Raw genomic sequence first — 18,544 nt, 5'->3', positions numbered from 1 at the left:
CCCCGCCCGGGGCGGGGGGGGACACCGGCCCCGGGGGGGGGGGGGGGACACCACACACACACACACACACACACACGACCCCGCACCGGGGGCGGACCCGGAGCCGCACCGGGGCCCTGACCCCCCCCCACCCCCCCCCCGCCGCAGCGGGGTCCGCGCCCCGGCCGGGGACACCCCCCCCGCTGCCCTTCGGCCCGGCCCGGGGCGGGGCTGCCCGGTGCCCGCAGCCCGGGAGGGGCCGGCCCGGCCCGGCGGCACCTGCGGCTCCTGCGGCGGCGGCGGCGGCGGCGGGCGGAGATGGCCCGGCCGGTGCCACCGCCCCGGCGGGACCGACCCCGGCCCCGGCCCCGGCCCCGGCACAGCTACGAGGGCTTCGTGGAGAAGCGGGGGCCGCGGGACCAGGTGGGCCGGCAAACCCCGGGACCGACCCCCGAGACCCCCCGGGACCGACCCCCGGGACCCTCCCGGGACCGACCCCCGGGTCCCAGGACCGCCCCCCGGCACCCCCGCACCGAGCCCCGAGACCCCCTGGGAACTTGCTCCGGCACCCCGGGACCCCCCGGGACCGACCCCCAGCACCCCGGGACCGACCCCCGGGACCCCCGGACCGAGCCCCAGCACACCCCGGGACCGAGCCCCTGGCACCGACCCCCCGGGACCGGCCCCCCCCCGGTCCCCTCCGCCGCTCGGGGCCGCGCCGGTGCGTCCCCGCGGAGCCCGGTGTGCCGGTCCCGGTGCCCCCCGCAGCACCCGGTGCCGGTGGCGGAGCTGAGCCCCGTCGTGCCCCGCAGGGCTACCGGAGGGTCTGGGCCGGACTGCGGGGGCTCACACTCGCCTTCTACGGGGGGCCCCGGGACTCCGAGGTACGGGGGGGGCCTCCGGGCAGGACCCCCGGGACTGGGACCCCCGGGTGGGCTGTCCTGGCCGGGACCCTTGAGACACCCCCAGGCTGGAGCTCCCCCGTGGGACCCCCCGAGGCTGGAGACACCCCCGGGCTGGGCCACCCTGTGGGTGGGCACCCCTGGATGGGACCCCCACGTCTGGGACCCCTTCAGGGTGGGCACCTCCATCCTGGTGCTGCTGTGATGTCCCGGGGCTGGGACACCCGGGGTGGGACCCCTGGGAGGGGACCTGCGGGTGGGATGCCCAGGCCAGGACGCCCCCAGGGTGGGACCTCCAGGGTGGGACCCTGGGATTGGGACCCCCCTCTGGGCTGGGACCCCAGAGACACCCCTGGGCCAGGACCCCCTCAGGGTGGGCACGCCCAGGCTGGGACCCCTAGGACTGGGACCCCCCAGGTGGGACCCCTGGGCTGGGACCTTTGGGTGACACTGGGGGGGGTGCCCCAGGCTGGGACCCCCTATGGAGGTGAGGGGCAGGGGAACGGGGGGTGGGGTGGGGGGTGGCCCGGAGGGGCTGAGGCCTGGCACACTCGTGTCCATGGTGGCGGTGGGCGGGGGGTCCCACACGCGGGTCCCCCCAGCCCCTGGAGGTGCTGGACCTGGGCGAGCTGGTGGCCGTGCGGGCCGAGGGTGGGGTCCTCGTCCTCAGGCTGCGGGGACAGGAGGTGACGCTGAAGGTGAGGGGCACCCCATGGGGGGCTGGGGGCACTGGGGGTGTTGGGGGCCCAGGGTAGTGGAGGGACATGGAGGGCACCAGGCAGGGCAGAAGTGGGGGGCTGGGGGGGTCCAGTGTCCTTGGTGGGGTGTTGGGGGACAGAGGGGTCTGGGGGACTGGGGACATGGGGGGGGCACAGGTGGGGGACACAGAAGGGGACGCTCAGGCATGGAGGGGCCGAGGGGACCGGGTTTGGGGGCTCAGAGGGACACAGGGGCATGGCAGGGGGCACAACAGCCAGGGTGGGGGGACAGGGAGGGCAGAAGGGACAGGATTTGGGGACTGGGGGGGCAGGGGGCACAGTGGGCAGGATTTGGGGGTACAGGCGACAGAGAGGACAGGATTTGGGGACTGGGGAGACACAGGGACACAGTGGGGGCACAGGGGCAGGGTTTGGGGGTACAGGGGGCAGAGGGGACAGGATTGGGGGACTGGGGGGGCACAGGGGGCAGGGTTTGGGGGTACAGGGGATGCAGAAGCAGAGGGCCAGGGTTATGGGATGCAGGGGGAGGCTTAGGGGATGCGGAGGCTTGGGGGGGGCACAAGGGACAGGGTACGGGGTGCAAGGGACAGGCCACCCTCATGTCTGTCCCCCCCATACCCGGCAGGCGGAGAGCCAGGAGGCGCAGGAGATGTGGCGGGGATTCATCCTGACCATGGCGGAGGTGGGCGCGGGGCACTGGCCCGGGGGGGTCCCGGTGACCCGGGGTCCTGGTGGCAATGACCCCGCCGTGCCCATCGCCCTGTGGCCCCCCCCCCCCCGCAGATGAGGGTGCCCACCGACCTGGCGCTGCTGCCCGGCCACATCTTCCAGCTCTCGGAGGCTCTGCGTGAGGAGCGGGACCGCAGGGCCACCCCCGGGTCCCGGGCCACCCCCGGGTCCCCCGCCACCCCCAGCCCCCCTGAGCCACCCCTGTGAGTCGGGTGGGTTGGGGACCGTGGTGGTGGTGGGGGGGGGGGGATGTCTTCATCCTCACTGGGATGCACTGGGGACCAGCATGGCTTGGGTGGCATGGCTGGGGTGGCCTGATGTGGCTGGGGGTGACAGGGCAGGGCTGTCCCCAGGGTGCCCAGCTGCTTCTTCGAGGTGACACGCCTGGAGGCCGAGCGGCTGCTGGAGCGGAGCGTGGGTGGAGGGAACATGGTGCTGCGCCCCGGGGGGCACGGCCGGGGCGTCTCCGTCACCACGCGCCAGGAGATGAACGGGTGAGCTGGTGGGGTGACAAGGGACGGGTGGCATTGTGGCGTGGGTCGCCGTGTGAGGGGTGTCCCTGTGGGTGTGGGTCCCCCTGCGAGGGGTGTCCCCAGGACGGTGGGTCCCTGTGCAAGAGGTGGCCCCAGTGCGCGGGTCCCTGTGCGAGGGGCGTCCCCCCAGGGCGAGGGTCCCCGTGGGGTGTGGGTGCCCATGTGAGGGGTGGCCCTGGGGCAATGGGTCCCCGTGTGAGGGGTGTCCCCCCAGGGCGAGGGTCCCCGTGGGGTGCTGGTGCCAAGGTGAAGGGTGGTCCTGGGGTGCAGGTCCCTGTGTGAGGGGTGTCCCCAGGCTGTGGGTCCCCATGCAAGAGGTGTCCCCAGGGTGTGGGTCTCCATGCAAGGGGTTGTCCCAGGGGTGCGGGTCCCAGGGCGAGGGTCCCCATGCGAGGGGTGTCCCCGGGGTGCGGGTCCCCATGCGAGGGGTGGCAGCCCCCGCTGACGCAGCCCCCGCCGCAGCACCGTGCTGCTGAAGCACTACAAGGTGAACCGCGTGGACCAGGGCTACGTCATTGACGTGGACACACCAGTGAGTGACGTGGGACAGAACTGGGCTGGCCCTGGGGACAGTGACTCCCCCCCCAGGCACCCACCCTGGGATGGGCCCCACAAGGGCTTGGACCCCCCGGGCTGGTATTCAAGGGATTGGGACCCCCAGCAGCTGGGACACGTGGGGCCTGGGACCCAGAAGGACTGGCACCCATGGGGTCTGACAACCTCAAGGCTGGGCACCCCAAGGCCTGGGCCCCCCAAAGAGCTAGGACCCCCCCCCAGTGCAAGGAACCCTGGGAACTGGGACCCCCAAGGGACCAGGACCCTTAAAGGCCTGATGCCCAGCAGACTGGGACCCCCAAGGGACTGGGACCCCCAAGGGACTGGGACCCCCAAAGGGCTGATACCCAAGGGCTGGGACACCCAAGGGCTGGGACACCCAAGGATCTGGATCCCCCAAGGCTGGGATCCCTGGGAACTGGGACCCCTAAGGGGGTGGGACCCCTAAGGACTGGGACACCCCAAAGGGCTGGGACCCAAGAGGCTGGGACCCCCCCCAAGGCCTGTGGGCAGAGAATGGGGGACTACAGAGGGGACCCATGGGGGGGGTCCCCGAGTGACACCGCGTCCCCCCCAGCGTCGCTGCTCCTCGCTGGCCGAGGTGGTGCGGTACTTCGTGGAGAGCAGCAAGGGCAGCCTGCAGCCCCTGCACCGCGAGTACAGCCCACGGCTCGGTGGGCACAAGGGGGCGATGGGGGGGTATGGGGGCTCAGCAAGGTCTGGGGGGGTCTTGCAGGATGGTGTTGGGGGTGCTGGGAGCAGTTATGGGTGGCCAGGTTGGTGGAGGGCATCTGGGGGGTCTTCGGGGTGCTTGGAGATTGCTGGAGAGTTGCAGGGGTGGTGGGGTGCTGCGGGATGGTATTGGGGGGGGGGCAGAGCTGCTGGGGTGCCGCAGGCTGGCACTGGAGGTCTGGGGGGGGGGGGTGGGTGTCAGGGGCAGGCAGAGAGTCTGTGATGCCCCCCCCACTCTGCTCCAGAGTTCGTGGAGACGGATGGTGAGAACGGGGAGGAGACCCAGGGGGTGTGGGAGCCCCCCCCAGCTGCCCCCACGTCCCAGCCCCGTGGGCTCAGTGTGCTGAAGCCATCCCCGAGCTCCCATCGCCCTGCGCTGCAGCCCCTGGGGGGGCCCAGAGGACCCCCCTCATTTGGGGCCATCCCGGAGCAGCAGACCTACATGAACGAGCAGGGTGAGGCCGGCTGGGCTTGGGGAAACCGAGGCAGGGAGGGGGCACCCCCAAGCTGACCCTTGCCTTTCTCCATAGGTGAGCGAGACCCCCAGAGCTTGGCACCCCATCCTGCCCCCCGCCGAGCCCTGCTGCCGCCCTACGACCACGGTGAGGGGGGGTCCAGATGCCTGGGTCCCACTGCTGGGGGGGGGATGACATGGAATGGGGGTGCCTGGGTCCTGTCACCAGCTCTGGGGGGCAATGGGGACGAGTGGTGGAGCAGAGTGGTTCCTCTGGGGTCAGTGGCTGGGGGGGGGGAAAGGAGGGGGCCCGAACCACCCCCCACCGTGGGTGACCCCCCCACCGTGGCACAGGCATGGCGGAGGAGCTTGCCAAGAAGCTGCAGCTGCGCCGAGCTCTCATGGAGGACTGACGGGTGCCAGCGTGGGGGGGCCCCAGCTGCCCCCCTCTTTGTGCCAGGAACCAGCTGGGGCAGCGGTGCCCCCCCCCCCCGCGGGGGCAAAGCTCCCCCAGTCCCCCCTGGCCCGGGCACCCCCCTTCGGGCCGGGGTGGCACTGGGGAGGGGGGAGAGGGCAGCAATGGACCCCCAACCCATATATTTGGGGGGCTTCGCCCCAGGCGCCGTCCTGAATAAAGACGCTGCCCGGCTCAGCCCCGTCCTGGCTCCTCGCGCCGTGGGGGTGGCACCAGGACACCACCACCCCACCCCCCCCCAAAAAAAAAACCCTTCCCCACCTTGGGCTGGTGCCACCCGGCGCCCCGTGCCCCAGCCACGGCCGCGTCACACCTACATCCCAATTTATTCTTCAGGCCAGAAGCAGCTCTCGATGGTGAGGGGCGACGTGCCCAGGCCGGTGCCGGCGATGGGGGGTATGGGGAGGGGGCCGGGGGGTGGGGGTCAGCTGGCAGGGCCGTGGGTGCTGGTGCACCCCAGCTCTGGGGGCTGGCACAGCCCTGCCAGTGCAGCGTATGGGTGTGGGGGGTGGGTTTGGGGAGGGGGGTAGGGGTACATTCAGTGCTCTTGCCTGGGGGGTGCCCGGGGAGGGGGGGGCACAGCTCTAGGGCAGGCTGGCGTTGGAGCTGCTGGCCGTGCTGTTGCGTTTCTGAAGGCATTTCACCGCGCTGGGCACCTGCAAGCCCGAGGAGACGTGGAAGCTGCCGCACCAGACCTGCGGGCACAGGAGTGGGGCTGGGCTGGGGCCGGAGGGCCGGCACGGGGATGGGGGGGCTGAACCCCACCGCCGGCAGCCCTGGAGGAGCCGCCCGGCCCTGCCTGCCCCTTACCGTGAAGGCAGGCAGCACCGGCTGCGTGAACTTGGCCTTGAAGGTGTGGAGCAGCTGCTTGGTCCTGGCGTTGTAGAAGGACAGGAACCCTGCGGGCACGGGGAGAGGGCACAGAGGGGGTCACAGGTGGGCACAGAGCTTGCAGACCCCCAGCACAGTGTCCACGGTGGTGGCAGAGCCCGTGGTGGACACGCTGGTGCCCGTGGTGGTGCCCCATAGTGGTGGCAATGCCCATGCTGGTGGTGATGCCCGTGGTGGACACGCTGGTGCCCGTGGTGGTGCCCCATAGTGGTGGCAATGCCCATGCTGGTGGTGATGCCCATGGTGGACACCCTGGCGCCCGTGGTGGTGGCAATGCCCTTGGCGGTGGTGGCAACGCCCATGGTGGCGGCAGTCCCCGCGCCCACCCTCATCCCACACCCACCTTCGTGGAAGTTGCAGTAGACGCCGATGCAGTCGGGCACGGGCACGTCCAGCACCTTGGCCTTGTTGGCGTGCTTGGCGCTGAAGCTGACCTGCAGCCAGTTGTTGAGGTGGAGGCACCAGGAGGCCGAGGTCTTGCCCAGCTGATCGAATTTGCCCAGGCTGCGATATGCCACCCCCACGCCGAAAGCTTTGCTGTCCCGGTCGTACCGCACCTCCCAGTAGTGGTCGTCCCCATCGATCAGCGTGTCACCTGTGGGCACGGGGCACGGCTCTGCCTGCTGCACCCACGGGGTGCCCGGGCCTGTCCCCAGCCCTGACGGGTCCCTCTGGGTGCCCCATGCCCACCTACATCCCCCCCCCCCGCCCCGTGCCCTCAGGGTCACCCTCTCCCCTCCGTGCCCCCATCATCCCCTCCCGCACCCCTGGGTGCCTGCAGGGTCCCCACCAGCACCCACTGGCTGCCCCCAGCTCTCACCCAGAACCGTGTAGGACTCGGCGGTGAAGCGATCTCTGCCCCCACGCCCCGAGGGCATCCTCTTGGGCGACTGCACCACCCTAGGACAGACGGACGCTGGCAAGGAGGGCTGGGTTGGCATTACCCGAGGTGGGCAATGCTGCGGTGACAAAGGGGGGTGACGTTACCTGGCAGGCGAGTTGGCTGGTGAGGCCGTCCTGCCCTTGCCGTCCTTCTCGCGCGCCTTGACGTCCTGCACCTTGCCGCCCGTGGCATCCCACTCCACGCTGAGCTCCTCCACCCGCAGGTTCTGGTGGCACGTGCTGGCGTCCAGCCGAAACATGAACGCTGGGGACAGCCACCGTCAGCGCGGCCCCCCCCGCTCGCCTGGCACCAAGAACCCTGGCTACACTTGGGAAGGGGCAGGATGGGGTGGTACGGAGTGGGGGGGTGACGGGTGCCCTGCCACCCCCCTGGTACCCACCTCTCGTTTCCAAAGTGACCGGCTCAGAGAACTCGCCCGCCACAGCCTTGTTACACGCCCGTACCCGAAAATTCATGTACTTCATGTCAAACTTGAGCCCTGCGGGCACAGCAGGGTCACAAGGCGGGGCGTGGGGGGGCACTGCGGCCACCCCCATGTCCCCTACAAAGCCTGGCACTGCCACCCAGCCCCCGGGACAGCCCCAGCCCCCTGCCACCCACAGTGCCCGCTCCCAGCCCGGCACATTTGGGGCTATTTTTGCCCTCGTGCCCTCACCGGAGAGGGTGTACTCGGTGCCCTTGATGCCCTCGACCACCATCCAGGGCTGGTCCTCCTTGGCGCGGGGCGGCCCCTCGAAGTTGGTCCTGCGGTACTCCAGCACGTAGTGGTCGATCTTGCTGTCCTCATCGGGCATCCTCCAGGCCAGCGTCACACAGTTATCGGCCACCAGCGACTCCGCCAGGTCGATCTCAGGGGTGCTGGGCACTGCCCGCGGGAGCAGCCATGCCAGTGTCCCCCCACCGCTGCAGTCCTGCTGCCAGCCAGGGTGTCCCCAGCACCCCCGGGGCACCCATAGGTCCCATGGGCTCAGCACCTCAGAGACCCCGGGCATGGCACCCGTAGGACCCGTGGGCACAGCACCCTAGGGACCCCACATGTGGCATCCCGGAGACCCTGAGCATGTCACCCGCTGCACGCCCAGACGCGGATTCCAAACCCCTGCATCGCTCCATCCCTGGCACCTTCTCGCCTGTCCGGGTGGGGTACCACAGGGTGCCCCAGGCCTGGCACCCCCCCCCAGCTCCTCGCCCTGTCCCCTGGCACCCAGCAGACCCCATAAACCCTGGCCCCCCATCCTTGCGCTGTCCCCGTGCCAGGCTGGCACAGCCCTCCGTGCCCCCGGCACTGCCCTTCCCTTGCACGGGGAGAAAGCCACCCGCCGTGCCCTGTCCCCCCGTGTCCCTGTCACCCGCTGCCCACGGGTGATACCTGGCAGGAAGGCGAGGGCCTGCAGCAGGCGGCGTTCCTGGGCAAAATCAACCATCAAGTGGCTCATGTTGTCGCTCACCTTGGCCTTGAGCGAGAGGCGGAAGGCGGGTGCCATCGTCACGCTGCACGGGGGACACGGGGACGAGGGTCAGCGGGGCCGGGAGTCGGACACCCACCCAGCCCTGACTGCTCACCCCCTGCCCTGCATGGCCGTGGGGAGGTGGGGACGGCGGGCAGAGCCACCCCAGCACCCACGGGGCCGCCCGCCGCGGGGCCCTGGCTGGGAGGAGGGTGGGGGTTAGCGGGACTGGGGGGCACGGGGGTGCCGTACCTATCCTTGATCTGTTTGGCAGCCTTGCGAGCGCGGAGGAAAAGAGGAGGAAAAAAAAAGCAGGTGAGACAGCAGTGCCAAGAGCCAGCGCGGTACAGCGAGCCCGGGCCCCCGCTCCGGTGCCAGCGTGGCAGAGCGTGCCCACGTCCCAGCACGGCGTCCCCGCATCCCTGCCGTGGTACCCCAGCGTCCCTGCGTCCCCGCCGCAGCACCCCCACGGCACAGCAGCCCATACGCCCGCCGGTGCCCCCCCCTGCCCCGTGTCCCTGCCATGGTGTCCCTGGGTCTCGGGAGAAAGGGGACACCGGGCAGCTCTGGGCAGGTCAGGGATCACCCTGGGGGTCCCCGTGCTCCCACCCAGCCCCGCAGCGGGGACAGCCAGCCCGGCGTTGCCCCAGTGCCCAGCGCAGAAAGAAAGGAGGGTGCCCGGGGTGAGCGCAGCCCCGGGGCGGCATCGACCGGCCGGCAAGAGGGGGGTCAGGACACCCCCAGCGTGGGGGGCAGCCGGGTGGGGACATCCCCCCGTGCCGGCGGGGACGTACCTGGGGGAAGTCGTGGTGGCTGGCCGTCCCCAGGACCTGGTTGGCCGCCTCCAGCAGCTCCTCCGAGCTCTCCAGGGCCTTGGCGCACGCCGCCAGCTGGGCCTGGCGTGGGGAGGGGAGAGGGGCGGCGGTGGGCGAGGGTGCCGGGGGGGGGGGGGGCGGGCGGGGCGGGCGCTGACCTGCAGCTCGTAGGTGCGGCTGGCGCGGTCCTGCTTGATCTTCATCAGCATCTCGTCCTTCAGCTCGTCCAGCAGCGCGTACAGCGACTGGAACTCGCCCTCCAGGTCCTCCTGCGCCCGCGACGAGTTGGCCTGGTCACAACGCCCGGGGCGTCAGCGGGGTGCCACCCCACCCGGCTGCGGGACCCTCCCCTGGGCTGGGGTGGGGGTCCCCAGGGGGAGGTGTCCCCGGTACCTCCACATTCTGCATCATCTGCTTGAGGGAGTAGATGAAGTTCTGGATCTCCTCATTCTTCACGGCCAGGGTGGTGATGATCTTCCGCAGAGCCTCCTGCCCGGGCCCCCCCGCCCGCGGTCAGCGCCCCCGGCCCCCGCCGCCCCCCGCCTCCTGTCCCCAGGCGTGCCAGGCGCTGCGGGGACCCCGCGGCCGCGGCTCCGCCGGCATGGCGGGAGCGGGATGACTTGGCAAGTGTGCGTGTGTGCGAGAGCAGAGCGAGGGCAGCGAGGGGGGACACCCCTGCACCCCTGCCGCCCCCTCCATCCCTCCCGCACCCCTTCCTCCTCCGTCCCTCCTTTGCCATCCCCAAGCCCTGCATCCCTCCTTCCTCCAGACCTTCATCCCCTCCAACCCCTCGTCCTCCACCCTCCTTCTCCATCCCTCTGTTCCTCCTTCCCCCATCCCTCCATCCCCTCTTCCTCCCTCCTTCCCTCTCCCTCCCTCCTTCCTCCATCCCCTCTTCCTCCCTCCCTCCTTCCTCCACCCCTCCCTCCCTCTCCCTCCTTCCTCCATCCCTGCATCCCCTCTTCTTCCTCCCTCCCTCCTCCCTCCCTCCCTCTCCCTCCATCCCCGCATCCCCTCTTCCTCCCTCCCTCCTTCCTCCATCCCTGCATCCCCTCTTCCTCCCTCCCTCCTTCCTCCATCCCTCCATCCCCTCTTCTTCCCTCCCTCCTTCCTCCATCCCTCCCCCCCCCTCCCTCCTTCCTCCATCCCCTCTTCCTCCCTCCCTCTCCCCCATCCCTGCATCCCCTCTTCTTCCTCCCTCCTCCCTCCCTCCCTCCATCCCCTCTTCCTCCCTCCATCCCCCCTCCCCTCCCTCCCTCCCTCCGTCCCTCCCGCCCGGCCCGGCCCGGCCCCACCTGGTCGCCCATACCGGGCCGGCCCCGCCGCCGCTCGGCCCCGCCGCCGCCAACAAAGGGGAGCGGCGCCCCCGCCCCGCCCCGCCCCGCCGCGCCCCGCCCCTCCCGGCCGCGGGGCACCACGGGAACCGTAGTCCGGCCGCCGGGCCAGGCTGGGGGCGTGGCCTCGGGCGCCGCCCCGCGGCATGCTGGGAGATGTAGTCCGGAGGGGGGGCGGGAACATGGCGCCCCTCCCCCCCCCCCCGCAGGGGGGGACCCGCCGGCACCCTCCCAAACCAGCACCCCCGGGAAGGGGGGGGCCGTGAGCCCCCCGCTCCGGGACCGCCCCGCTCCGGGCCAGGGACACCCCTGCCCCCAGGGACGGGGCGCAGGAGCCGCGGGGGTGCCGGGGTGGGGGGCACTGCCACGCTGGGGTGGTGTCCCCCAGTACGGGACCCCCACCCTCCCAGCTCTCCCTGTGAGGCCATGCTGGGCCCCCCAGCCCGCGCTGGGGTGGGGAAGTGTCCCCCTCCGGGGGTCCCGGCGGGGGTCCCCAGGTGGCACGTCACCCCAGGCTCCCTCGGCCGGGGCTGGGGCCCGAGGAGGTGCCACTCCCTGCCCTTGCTCTCGATGGTGTCCCCCATCCCCGTCCCCGTCCCCCTACCCTGGGCTGCGCAGCGTGGCGGCAGGAAGCCGTGGCGTCACAGTGAGTCAGCCTGGGTGACAACGGGGACAGCAGTGCTTTGGGGACGAGGACAGCGTGGGGACAGGGACCCCTCGGGGACAGGGACGCCCTGGGGACACGGCCCCTCAGAGCAGGGTGGCTGGGCTGGCGCTGGCGTGGGGATGTGGGGGCTCAGGGTCCTCATCCCCCTCCTTGGCGGTGAGTGGGGGGACAGGGCTGGCTGGGGCGGCAGAGGGGACAGCGCCTGGGACCCTATGGCCAGGCTGTGGCATTGGGGACAGGCTGTTTGGGGGACACTTGGGGGGCATGGGGCTCAGGCTGGCTCCTGTGTGACGGCCGGGGCAGGGGGGCTGCTGGGGATGTCTGTCCTGAGGGGGGACCGGAGAGGGGTTGGGGACACAGAGGGAGGGACAGACATGGGGACAGGATGGAGATGAGTGGGTGGACAGAGGCAGGTGACATGGCTGCGGCAGGGGGACAGGACGGAGGCGGTGGGGACGGATGGGGGGACATGGGGAGGGGACAGGATGGGGTCAGATAGCGTGTTGGGGGACAGGATGGGGACAGAGGTTTGGGGGGACAGGAAGGGGACCGAGGGGGGGGACAGGATGGGGACAGAGGGACATGCAGAGCGGCGCATGGCCGGAGGCAGCAGTGACGGAGGACACACAGGCAGGAAACGTGGCTCCCGGTCACTGGGTGCCCCAGTACCCTCAGCCACACGGGTGGCCCTGGGGACCGCCGGGGTGGCGGCTGACAGCCCCCCGTGACCCCGACGCTGTTCCCAGTGGCGGGTGCCCTGCGGGTGAGCCAGGACCCAGGCGAGGCGCAGGTGACGGTGGGTGGCGAGGTGGCCTTGGGGTGCCGGGTGCTGGTGGCCGAGCCCTGGGACCTGCTGTGGCTCGAGTGGGTGAAGGACGTGGGGCGCGGGGTGCTGTGTGCCGCCCGCCTGCGCCCCAGCACCCCTTCCCCCCCGGCTCCCTGCACCCCCCGCCTCCGCCTGGCCTGGCACCCCCCCTGTGCCACCCTCAGCCTCCAGCAGGCGCGGGGGGACGATGCCGGGCGCTACCTCTGCCGGGTCACCCTCGAGATCCCCCGCCACAGCACGGCCACCGGCAACGGCACCCTGCTCAGCGTCAGCACAGGTACCGGGGGGGGGCAGAGGGGGGGGACCCTGCTCTGCCCCTTCCCCCCGGGGAATCCCCAGGGGCCTTAGCGGGGTCCCTGGGACACGGCGTCACGGCGGGGGTTGTCGGGGTCCCTGGGAGGTGGCATCACCGAGGGGGTTGATGGGGTCCATGGAGGGAGACGCCTGGAGGGTTTGGGGTGGCCCCAGTGCAGGAGGGACGACAGGGACAGGGACGGGGACGGGGGTGGGGACACCCTGACTCTGCTTTCCCCTCGCCAGCAGCAGCTGACGGAGGACATCAGGCGGGTAAGTGCGTTCCTGCTGTCCCCACCGTCCCCTCCATCCCGGCACCCACGTGCCTGGGTGCCGGCGGTGCCGAGGCGGTGGCCCCAGCTGCGTCTGCTTGCAGGGCTGGTGTGGGGGCTGGCGGGAGCCTTGGGGGGCACGGCCCTCCTCCTGGGGCTGGCCCTCCTGGGCCACCGGCACTGGCGCAGGAGCTCAGGTAACCCTGTCCCCAAACACCCTGTCCCCAAAAACCCCGTCCCCATGTGCCCCTGTGCCTCTCTGCCCCGTGCCCATCCTACCCCAAGCCCAAATACCCCCGAGCCTCCCTCCCCCCCCCAAATACCCCTTGCCCACCCACCCTTGACCCTGCCCCGTGCCCAAACACCCCCGTGCCCACCTGCCCCACGCACCCCTGTGCCCCAATACCCCCTGCCCGTACCCCCCTGCCCGCCGCACCCTGCCTGCTCATCGGGGCTCACCCCAGGCACCTCCTGGGGCTGGGGGCACCCAGTGGGTCCCCTCGGGGGTCCCACAGAGGGACCCCGGCTGTGCCAGCCACACCGCACCGTGTCCTGGGGGGACAGGGCTGGCCATGCCCAGCCCTGTGCCCCTCCAACACCCACTGCCCCCCCAGACACGAACATCTACGTGAACGTCCTGCCCCCCTTGGCGCGGGCCCCCAGGAAGCTGTTGCCACCCCCCGCGGTGACGGGGAACAACACGTACTGGGGGGCTGCGGCGGGCACGGGGGGCCCCCCCACACCCCCCCGTCCCTGAGAGGATCCGTGCCCCGCTGTGCCGCTGACGCCTGGCCGGGGGGCACCCCCCGGCTCTGCCTTTCTGCAGCAAAAGCCCCCCACCCAAAAGCTGTTTTGCAGCATCCTGCAACCCCGTTCGCTGTCTTCTGTGCGGCGCTTGCAGCACCCACCCCACAGCATCCGGCGCTCCCCGCTGCGCCCAGCGCGGCCCGCCAAGCGTGGGCAGCTCCTGCCCGCTGTGCCGGGGGGGCCGGCGCCTGGCCGGGAGGCAGCGGGGGCTCCTGGGGCCCCCCTATTCCAGGGAAGCTGCTCTGCGGGCCGTGGCCTCAGTTCGCGCCCGCACCCGGTACGCGAAGGCTGCGCTGACCACGCGGGAAGCACCCGCTCCTCCCGGCACGGACCCCCGGGGGGACCGGTGCCATCATCCTCCCCCCGCCGCGTGGCCGAGCTTGCGTGCGGTTGACGGCGGGTGACCCTGTGCGGTGTCACCCCCACGCTTTGTCCCCAGGGTCCTGGGGTGTGCGTGGGCGGCTCATCGGGGCACCCCCTCTCGCCCAGACCCCCGGGCTCCCCGCAGGGTGGTGGGAGCGGGCGCAAGGGCAGAACCCACGTGGTGGGACCGGGATGGGACTGGTGGCAGGGCCGCCATGTTGGCCTCAGGCAGAGGGCGTCACGCCTTCCCCCAGAGGCACCATAGAGTTGAACCCCAAGAGGGACCAGAGCGTCACCATGCCTACATCCCACAGAGCACACAGCGGGCAGGGGCCGCACATCGGCTTTTAATGGGGGGGGGGGTTAGCCGTGGGGCCGGGGGGGGCACAGCTGGGGGATCCCCGGCAGCGCTGGGCTCACAGGGGCTGCACGGCCACGGGGTAGAGCAGGGAGAGGTGGCGGGCACCACGGACGGGCAGCGCCCGCGCTGTGTAGTGCCGCACGGCCTCGGGCACCGAGGGGAAGGCGGCCCCGGCGCGGCCAAGCATGAAATGCTGCTCCCGTGTCCGCGTGAGCTTCACGTGCACGAAGCCATGGCTGCTCCTGCGGGCGGGGAGGGGAAACTGAGGCACGCGGCGCACGGCCTGGCCACCCCCGCACACGCAGGTGCACATCAATGCGGATCACGGGGGGACATGCAAACACGTCAGCACGTGGACGCAAGCACCACACTCACAGCCTCTGCCCGGGCGTCCCCCCATGGCCCCCCCATGCCGGGGTTGTCCCCGGGGCTGTCCCCACGTCCCCCCCACCGGCCCCACGCTCACCTGAGCGAGAGCGAGTAGTCGTCAGGGCTGGTCTCGCAGTCCCGCACCAGGAAGCTGCCCTCGCGGCACAGCGCCAGCAGCGTCTCGGCGCCCGCCCGCCCAATGGGGCCGTGGTACCACCTGCGCAGTGGCGTGCGTCACCCCGGCACGTGGCACCCCGGCACGCGACACCCCGGCACCTGGCAAGCGGCACCCCGCCACACAGCACTGGGGCCCCAGGACCCATCTGCACCGTGGGGCACCCTCCATGCCATGGGGCACCGTCTCCACCACTTGGACCCATCCGCAACGCGGGGCACCCTCTGCGGCATGAGGACCCATCCACCCCACAGGGACCTGTCTGTGCCATGGGGCACCTTCTACATCATGGAGATTGGCTATGGCATGGGGCACCCATCCACACCAAAGGGACCATCCACCCCATGAGGACCCTCTATGCCACGGGGACCCATCCATGCCATGGGGCACCCTCCACACCATAGGGACCCATCCATGCCATGGGCACCCTCCACCCCATGAGGACCATCTACGGGGACCCATCCATGCCACGGGCACCCTCCACCCCATGAGGACCCTCTGATGGGCACCCATCCATACCATGGGCACCCTCCACACCATGGGGACCCTCTGTGGGGACCCATCCATGCCATGGGCACCCTCCACCCCATGAGAACCATCTATGGGGACCCATCCATGCCATGGGCACCCTCCACCCCATGAGAACCATCTATGGGGACCCATCGATGCCATGGGCACCCTCCACCCCATGAGGACCATCTATGGGCACCCATCCATGCCATGGGCACCCTCCACCCCATGAGGACCATCTATGGGCACCCATCCATGCCATTGGGCACCCTCCACACCATGGGGACCCATCCATGCCTTGGGGCACCCAACCACATCAAAGGGACCAACCATGCCATGGGGCACCCTCCACACCATGGGGACCCATCTGGGGGGGACCCTCCACCCCAGAGGGCCGCCACCACGCCACGACGTGTGACCGGGATGTTGATGCCACCCCGTGGAGGAGGGACCCCCAGACTCACGCCTGCTTCTCCAGGGGCAGCGAGGTGTCCACGTGCCTGGGGCTGGGGGGACAGCCCGGCCTGGCGCCTGCGGGGGGCCGGGGGGGCCGCGGCAGCTGCCGGGACAGGCTGGGGGAGCGCTCGGGGCTCTCAAACTGCACTGCGGGGGCAAAAGGGGGGTGTCACCCCACTGCGGGGGCCCAGCACCCCTGCCTGCTGCTGGGGGGCACCCGGTGACCGGGCCACCGGCTCTCAGTGCCAGAGCACAAAGGAACGTCCTAGATGTCCCCACCATGGCTCTGCCTTGCTGTGATGTCCCATTGCCCCCCCCACCCCGCCCCGGGGTAGGACCCATGGGTGCTGGGGGATGCTGGGGCTGAGGGTGGGTGGGGGACAGGAGTGGTACCCATGGGTGCTGGGGGACCCCGTGCCCCGGGATGCTGTCACCTGCGAACGCCCGCGAGATGTGATCCTTCTTCCACTCCCAGGGCTGGTCGTACTCGTCGGCCGGGCGCTCGTCGTTGCGGGGCAGGCGGCTCTCCCGGGCGGTGGGCACCCCCGGGCCCTCCCCTGCCGTCTCCCACTCCTCGTAGGGGGTGTCATAGAGCTGGGGGCCCCGCCGCGGCCTCGCCTGCCGGCCCTCGCCCTGCCGCGGGCACCCTGGGGACAGGCAGGGCTGGGAGACGCAGCGGGGACAGGACGGGTGGGAGGCACCCGGGGGTCACCCAAGGGGCTGGGTGCTGGGGGGTCACCCAGGGTGTCACCCACCTCTGGCCTCGCCGGGCTCCTCGCAGCCACCCTCGGGTGCTGGGTCCTGCTCCCCCTCGAAGGGCTCCGAGTACTCGCTCTCGCCGGGGCCCTGTGGGTGGGTGCCCTGAGTGGGACCGGACCCCCACTGCCCCCCCCAGGTCCCCAGTCCCTGGGTCCCCTCCCCGGGACCCTGCAGGCTCCCCCAGGTCCCAGATACGGGTGTCCCCAGCCCCTTCCCCGCTCCCTCACACCCGGTCCCTTTGTCCCCAAACCCCTTTCCCCTTCCCCCTCTCCCAGTGACCTCGCCACCCCCAGCGCTCCCCCCGTTCCCTCTCCACTCACCCCACGTCCCCCCCGGGTGCTCCGCTGCCCCCCGACCCCTTGGCTCCCCGGTTCCCATCCCCAGTCCCCTGCGGTCCCCCGGTCCTTCTCCCCAGCCCCTCTCGGTCCCCACCCCCGTTCCCCATCTCCCCCCCCATCCCCTCTGTGCCCCCGGTCCCCCGGTCTTTGCTGCCCAGACCCCGCTCTCTCCCGGCTGCCCCACTCACACCCCTCCGCCCCCCCGCTTCCCCGGGTCCTGCTCCCCGGTGCTCCCGGTGCCCCCGGTCCTGCTCCCCGTGCCCCCGGCTCCTCTCCCTGCCCCCCCCGCCGCCCCACTGCACCCCCCGGTCCCTTCGCCGGCCTCCCCGGTGCCCGTGCTTCCCTCCGGGTCCTGCCCCCCCCCCCCTGCCCGCCGCTGCTCCCCGGTGTCCCCCGCTCCTACCTGCTCCAGCCGGCGGGGGCCGCCCCCCGGCCCCGCGCCCCCCACCCGCACCAGCCGGTGCCGAGGGGAGGCAGCGGGGCCGCGGAGGGCAGCGCCGGGGGTCCCGGGGGGGGGGGCCCCGCTCCCGGTGCCGGTGGGGCGGCGCTCGCCGCCGCTGTAGTCGGGCTGGGGCGGGCGGGGGGGGGAGCGCCGAGCCCCCCGGCCCAGGTACTCCCGGAGCCACTTGGCCATGGCGGGGCCGCCCGGCACCGGGACCGCGGGCGCGCCGGGACCCCCCCGCCGCCGCCGCCGCCGGGAGCCGCTTTGTGTCGCCGCCGCGCGGCGCGGACCGGAGCCCCCGGCCCCCCCCCCCACCCCCCCGCGCCCGCCTCGCCGGGGGGGCACCGGCACGCGGGGGAGCGCGACCCGCGGGGGGGGGACCCCGGGACCCCGCGGGGGACACGGCGGGAGCCCGGGGGGGGGAGGGCCGGGCCCCCCTGCGGTGACGGGGCCACCGGGACCCCCGAGTGACAGCGGGACGGCCACCCCCCGTGTGGCAGTGGGAGAAGGGGGGGGGTCACCGGGACCCCCGGGCACCAGCGGGCGGGACACCGGCTACGGGACCCACCCCCGGCCCCTCTGGGCTCCCGGGGCTGCCCCTGGGGTTCGGGGTTCAGGGAAGGGGCCGGGGGGAGCCCAGCCCGGGGGCTTCGGAGGTCTGGGGGGAAGACGGGACCTCCCCCACGCTGCAGGGTCACCCCCCGCCCCCCCTCGGGAGCTCGTCATGGGGGGCAGGGGGCCCTGCCTCCCCCTCTGCCCTGGGGTTTGGGGGGAGCCTCAGGGACCACGCTGGGGGGGGCAGGAGGGCCGGGGACCCCCCAGCCGTGCCCCGGCTTGGCTCCTCGTGTTGTCCCTTCCCAGAACAAAGGTCCCTCTCCTGCGATCCTGGCCTGGTGCCGGGGGGGTGCAGGGAGCTGGGGGGACGCGTGTGCAGGGGCAGGAGGTGGCTGGGGGGAACCACATGGCCAGGGGCCCCCCCAGTTTTGCCGGCCCCACCGAGCAGCTTCTGCCAGACCCCATCCAACACAAACCCCAGGGCTGAGCCCGATATCCATCATTAATATTTGAAGAGGCTAATTACAACGCACGTGCGAGGAATGCTAATTGGGACGGGGGGAGCTGCCTTTTCTCCCTGGCTCTCAGAAACGCCCCACAAGCCCCCGGCCCTGCAGCCCACGCCAGAGAGCCATTTGTGAGGCTCTGAGAGTGGGTTAATTAGCGAGAAGCTGCTCATCAATTAGAGGTGGGTGCCTCGATAAGGAGGAAGTTAAGAGGCATAGATGGGGAGAAGAAGAGCCCCAGACCAAGCCCTGCTTGGGGCAGGTGGGCACCCCAGGGGGGGTCAGCCCTTCTGATGGGTGCGTAGGGCCTGCGTCATCGGGGTGGGGGTCCTCGGGGCTGCCCCTGCCAGACCCACGCGAGCAGGACCCGCTGC

General features: G+C 72.0%; 5 protein-coding genes across 10 annotated transcripts in view; 3 read left to right on the top strand and 2 right to left on the bottom strand.

Annotated features, from left to right (window-relative positions):
• HNRNPM (heterogeneous nuclear ribonucleoprotein M) overlaps window positions 1-18,544 on the top strand; it is a 114,214-nt gene that overhangs the window by 59,294 nt on the left and 36,376 nt on the right. The gene's annotated exons all lie outside the window — the stretch shown is intronic.
• On the top strand, window positions 249-5,090 carry STAP2 (signal transducing adaptor family member 2). Of its 2 annotated transcripts, XM_072845567.1 has the most exons (11): window positions 249-402; window positions 792-863; window positions 1,484-1,579; window positions 2,226-2,282; window positions 2,384-2,532; window positions 2,683-2,823; window positions 3,325-3,394; window positions 3,995-4,091; window positions 4,395-4,604; window positions 4,680-4,751; window positions 4,958-5,090. In XM_072845567.1, exons 1-11 carry the CDS (start codon window positions 298-300, stop codon window positions 5,014-5,016), a joined length of 1,128 nt encoding a protein of 375 aa, XP_072701668.1. In that variant the 5' UTR covers window positions 249-297; the 3' UTR covers window positions 5,017-5,090. The 2 variants fall into 2 exon arrangements, with proteins under 2 accessions (XP_072701668.1, XP_072701669.1); XM_072845568.1 differs by lacking the exon at window positions 2,384-2,532 and having other exon boundaries at window positions 2,666-2,823.
• FSD1 (fibronectin type III and SPRY domain containing 1) lies at window positions 5,397-10,486 on the bottom strand. Of its 2 annotated transcripts, none has more exons than XM_072845267.1 (13): window positions 10,432-10,486; window positions 9,530-9,625; window positions 9,295-9,426; window positions 9,116-9,217; window positions 8,574-8,596; window positions 8,243-8,364; window positions 7,529-7,738; window positions 7,253-7,351; window positions 6,957-7,116; window positions 6,790-6,869; window positions 6,313-6,564; window positions 5,889-5,977; window positions 5,397-5,773 (listed from the first exon to the last, which is right to left on the bottom strand). In XM_072845267.1, exons 1-13 carry the CDS (start codon window positions 10,441-10,443, stop codon window positions 5,663-5,665), a joined length of 1,488 nt encoding a protein of 495 aa, XP_072701368.1. In that variant the 5' UTR covers window positions 10,444-10,486; the 3' UTR covers window positions 5,397-5,662. The 2 variants fall into 2 exon arrangements, with proteins under 2 accessions (XP_072701368.1, XP_072701369.1); XM_072845268.1 differs by having other exon boundaries at window positions 6,790-6,885; window positions 6,957-7,091.
• Window positions 10,783-13,358, top strand: LOC140643651 (uncharacterized). Of its 3 annotated transcripts, none has more exons than XM_072845738.1 (5): window positions 10,783-11,116; window positions 11,884-12,240; window positions 12,504-12,530; window positions 12,634-12,726; window positions 13,144-13,358. In XM_072845738.1, exons 1-5 carry the CDS (start codon window positions 10,897-10,899, stop codon window positions 13,284-13,286), a joined length of 840 nt encoding a protein of 279 aa, XP_072701839.1. In that variant the 5' UTR covers window positions 10,783-10,896; the 3' UTR covers window positions 13,287-13,358. The 3 variants fall into 3 exon arrangements, with proteins under 3 accessions (XP_072701839.1, XP_072701841.1, XP_072701840.1); XM_072845740.1 differs by lacking the exon at window positions 10,783-11,116 and adding an exon at window positions 11,165-11,293 and having other exon boundaries at window positions 12,507-12,530; XM_072845739.1 differs by lacking the exon at window positions 10,783-11,116 and adding an exon at window positions 11,165-11,293.
• Window positions 14,034-17,398, bottom strand: SHD (Src homology 2 domain containing transforming protein D). Its single transcript, XM_072845479.1, has 6 exons — window positions 17,071-17,398; window positions 16,326-16,416; window positions 16,005-16,217; window positions 15,579-15,717; window positions 14,527-14,646; window positions 14,034-14,302 (listed from the first exon to the last, which is right to left on the bottom strand). Exons 1-6 carry the CDS (start codon window positions 17,299-17,301, stop codon window positions 14,116-14,118), a joined length of 981 nt encoding a protein of 326 aa, XP_072701580.1. The 5' UTR covers window positions 17,302-17,398; the 3' UTR covers window positions 14,034-14,115.

Source organism: Ciconia boyciana, chromosome 24 (assembly GCF_034638445.1).
Source record: "Ciconia boyciana chromosome 24, ASM3463844v1, whole genome shotgun sequence".
NCBI lineage: Eukaryota > Metazoa > Chordata > Aves > Ciconiiformes > Ciconiidae > Ciconia > Ciconia boyciana.
Note: the sequence above shows the minus strand (reverse complement) of the source record. Positions and strands in the feature narration are given on the sequence as shown.

Coding starts and splice junctions, on each gene's coding strand:
- STAP2 (XM_072845567.1), top strand. CDS start 298: ATGGCCCGGCCGGTGCCACCGCCCCGGCGGGACCGACCCCGGCCCCGG. Junction 403..791: donor AGCGGGGGCCGCGGGACCAG/GTGGGCCGGCAA, acceptor CGTGCCCCGCAG/GGCTACCGGAGGGTCTGGGC. Junction 3,395..3,994: donor TCATTGACGTGGACACACCA/GTGAGTGACGTG, acceptor CGTCCCCCCCAG/CGTCGCTGCTCCTCGCTGGC.
- FSD1 (XM_072845267.1), bottom strand. Junction 8,597..9,115: donor GCCACCACGACTTCCCCCAG/GTACGTCCCCGC, acceptor CGCGCTCGCAAG/GCTGCCAAACAGATCAAGGA. Junction 6,870..6,956: donor CCAGCCAACTCGCCTGCCAG/GTAACGTCACCC, acceptor CGTCTGTCCTAG/GGTGGTGCAGTCGCCCAAGA.
- LOC140643651 (XM_072845738.1), top strand. CDS start 10,897: ATGCTGGGCCCCCCAGCCCGCGCTGGGGTGGGGAAGTGTCCCCCTCCG. Junction 12,241..12,503: donor CCTGCTCAGCGTCAGCACAG/GTACCGGGGGGG, acceptor TCCCCTCGCCAG/CAGCAGCTGACGGAGGACAT. Junction 12,727..13,143: donor GCACTGGCGCAGGAGCTCAG/GTAACCCTGTCC, acceptor CTGCCCCCCCAG/ACACGAACATCTACGTGAAC.
- SHD (XM_072845479.1), bottom strand. CDS start 17,301: ATGGCCAAGTGGCTCCGGGAGTACCTGGGCCGGGGGGCTCGGCGCTCC. Junction 14,647..15,578: donor CTGCCCCTGGAGAAGCAGGC/GTGAGTCTGGGG, acceptor GCCACTGCGCAG/GTGGTACCACGGCCCCATTG. Junction 14,303..14,526: donor GACTACTCGCTCTCGCTCAG/GTGAGCGTGGGG, acceptor CCCCGCCCGCAG/GAGCAGCCATGGCTTCGTGC.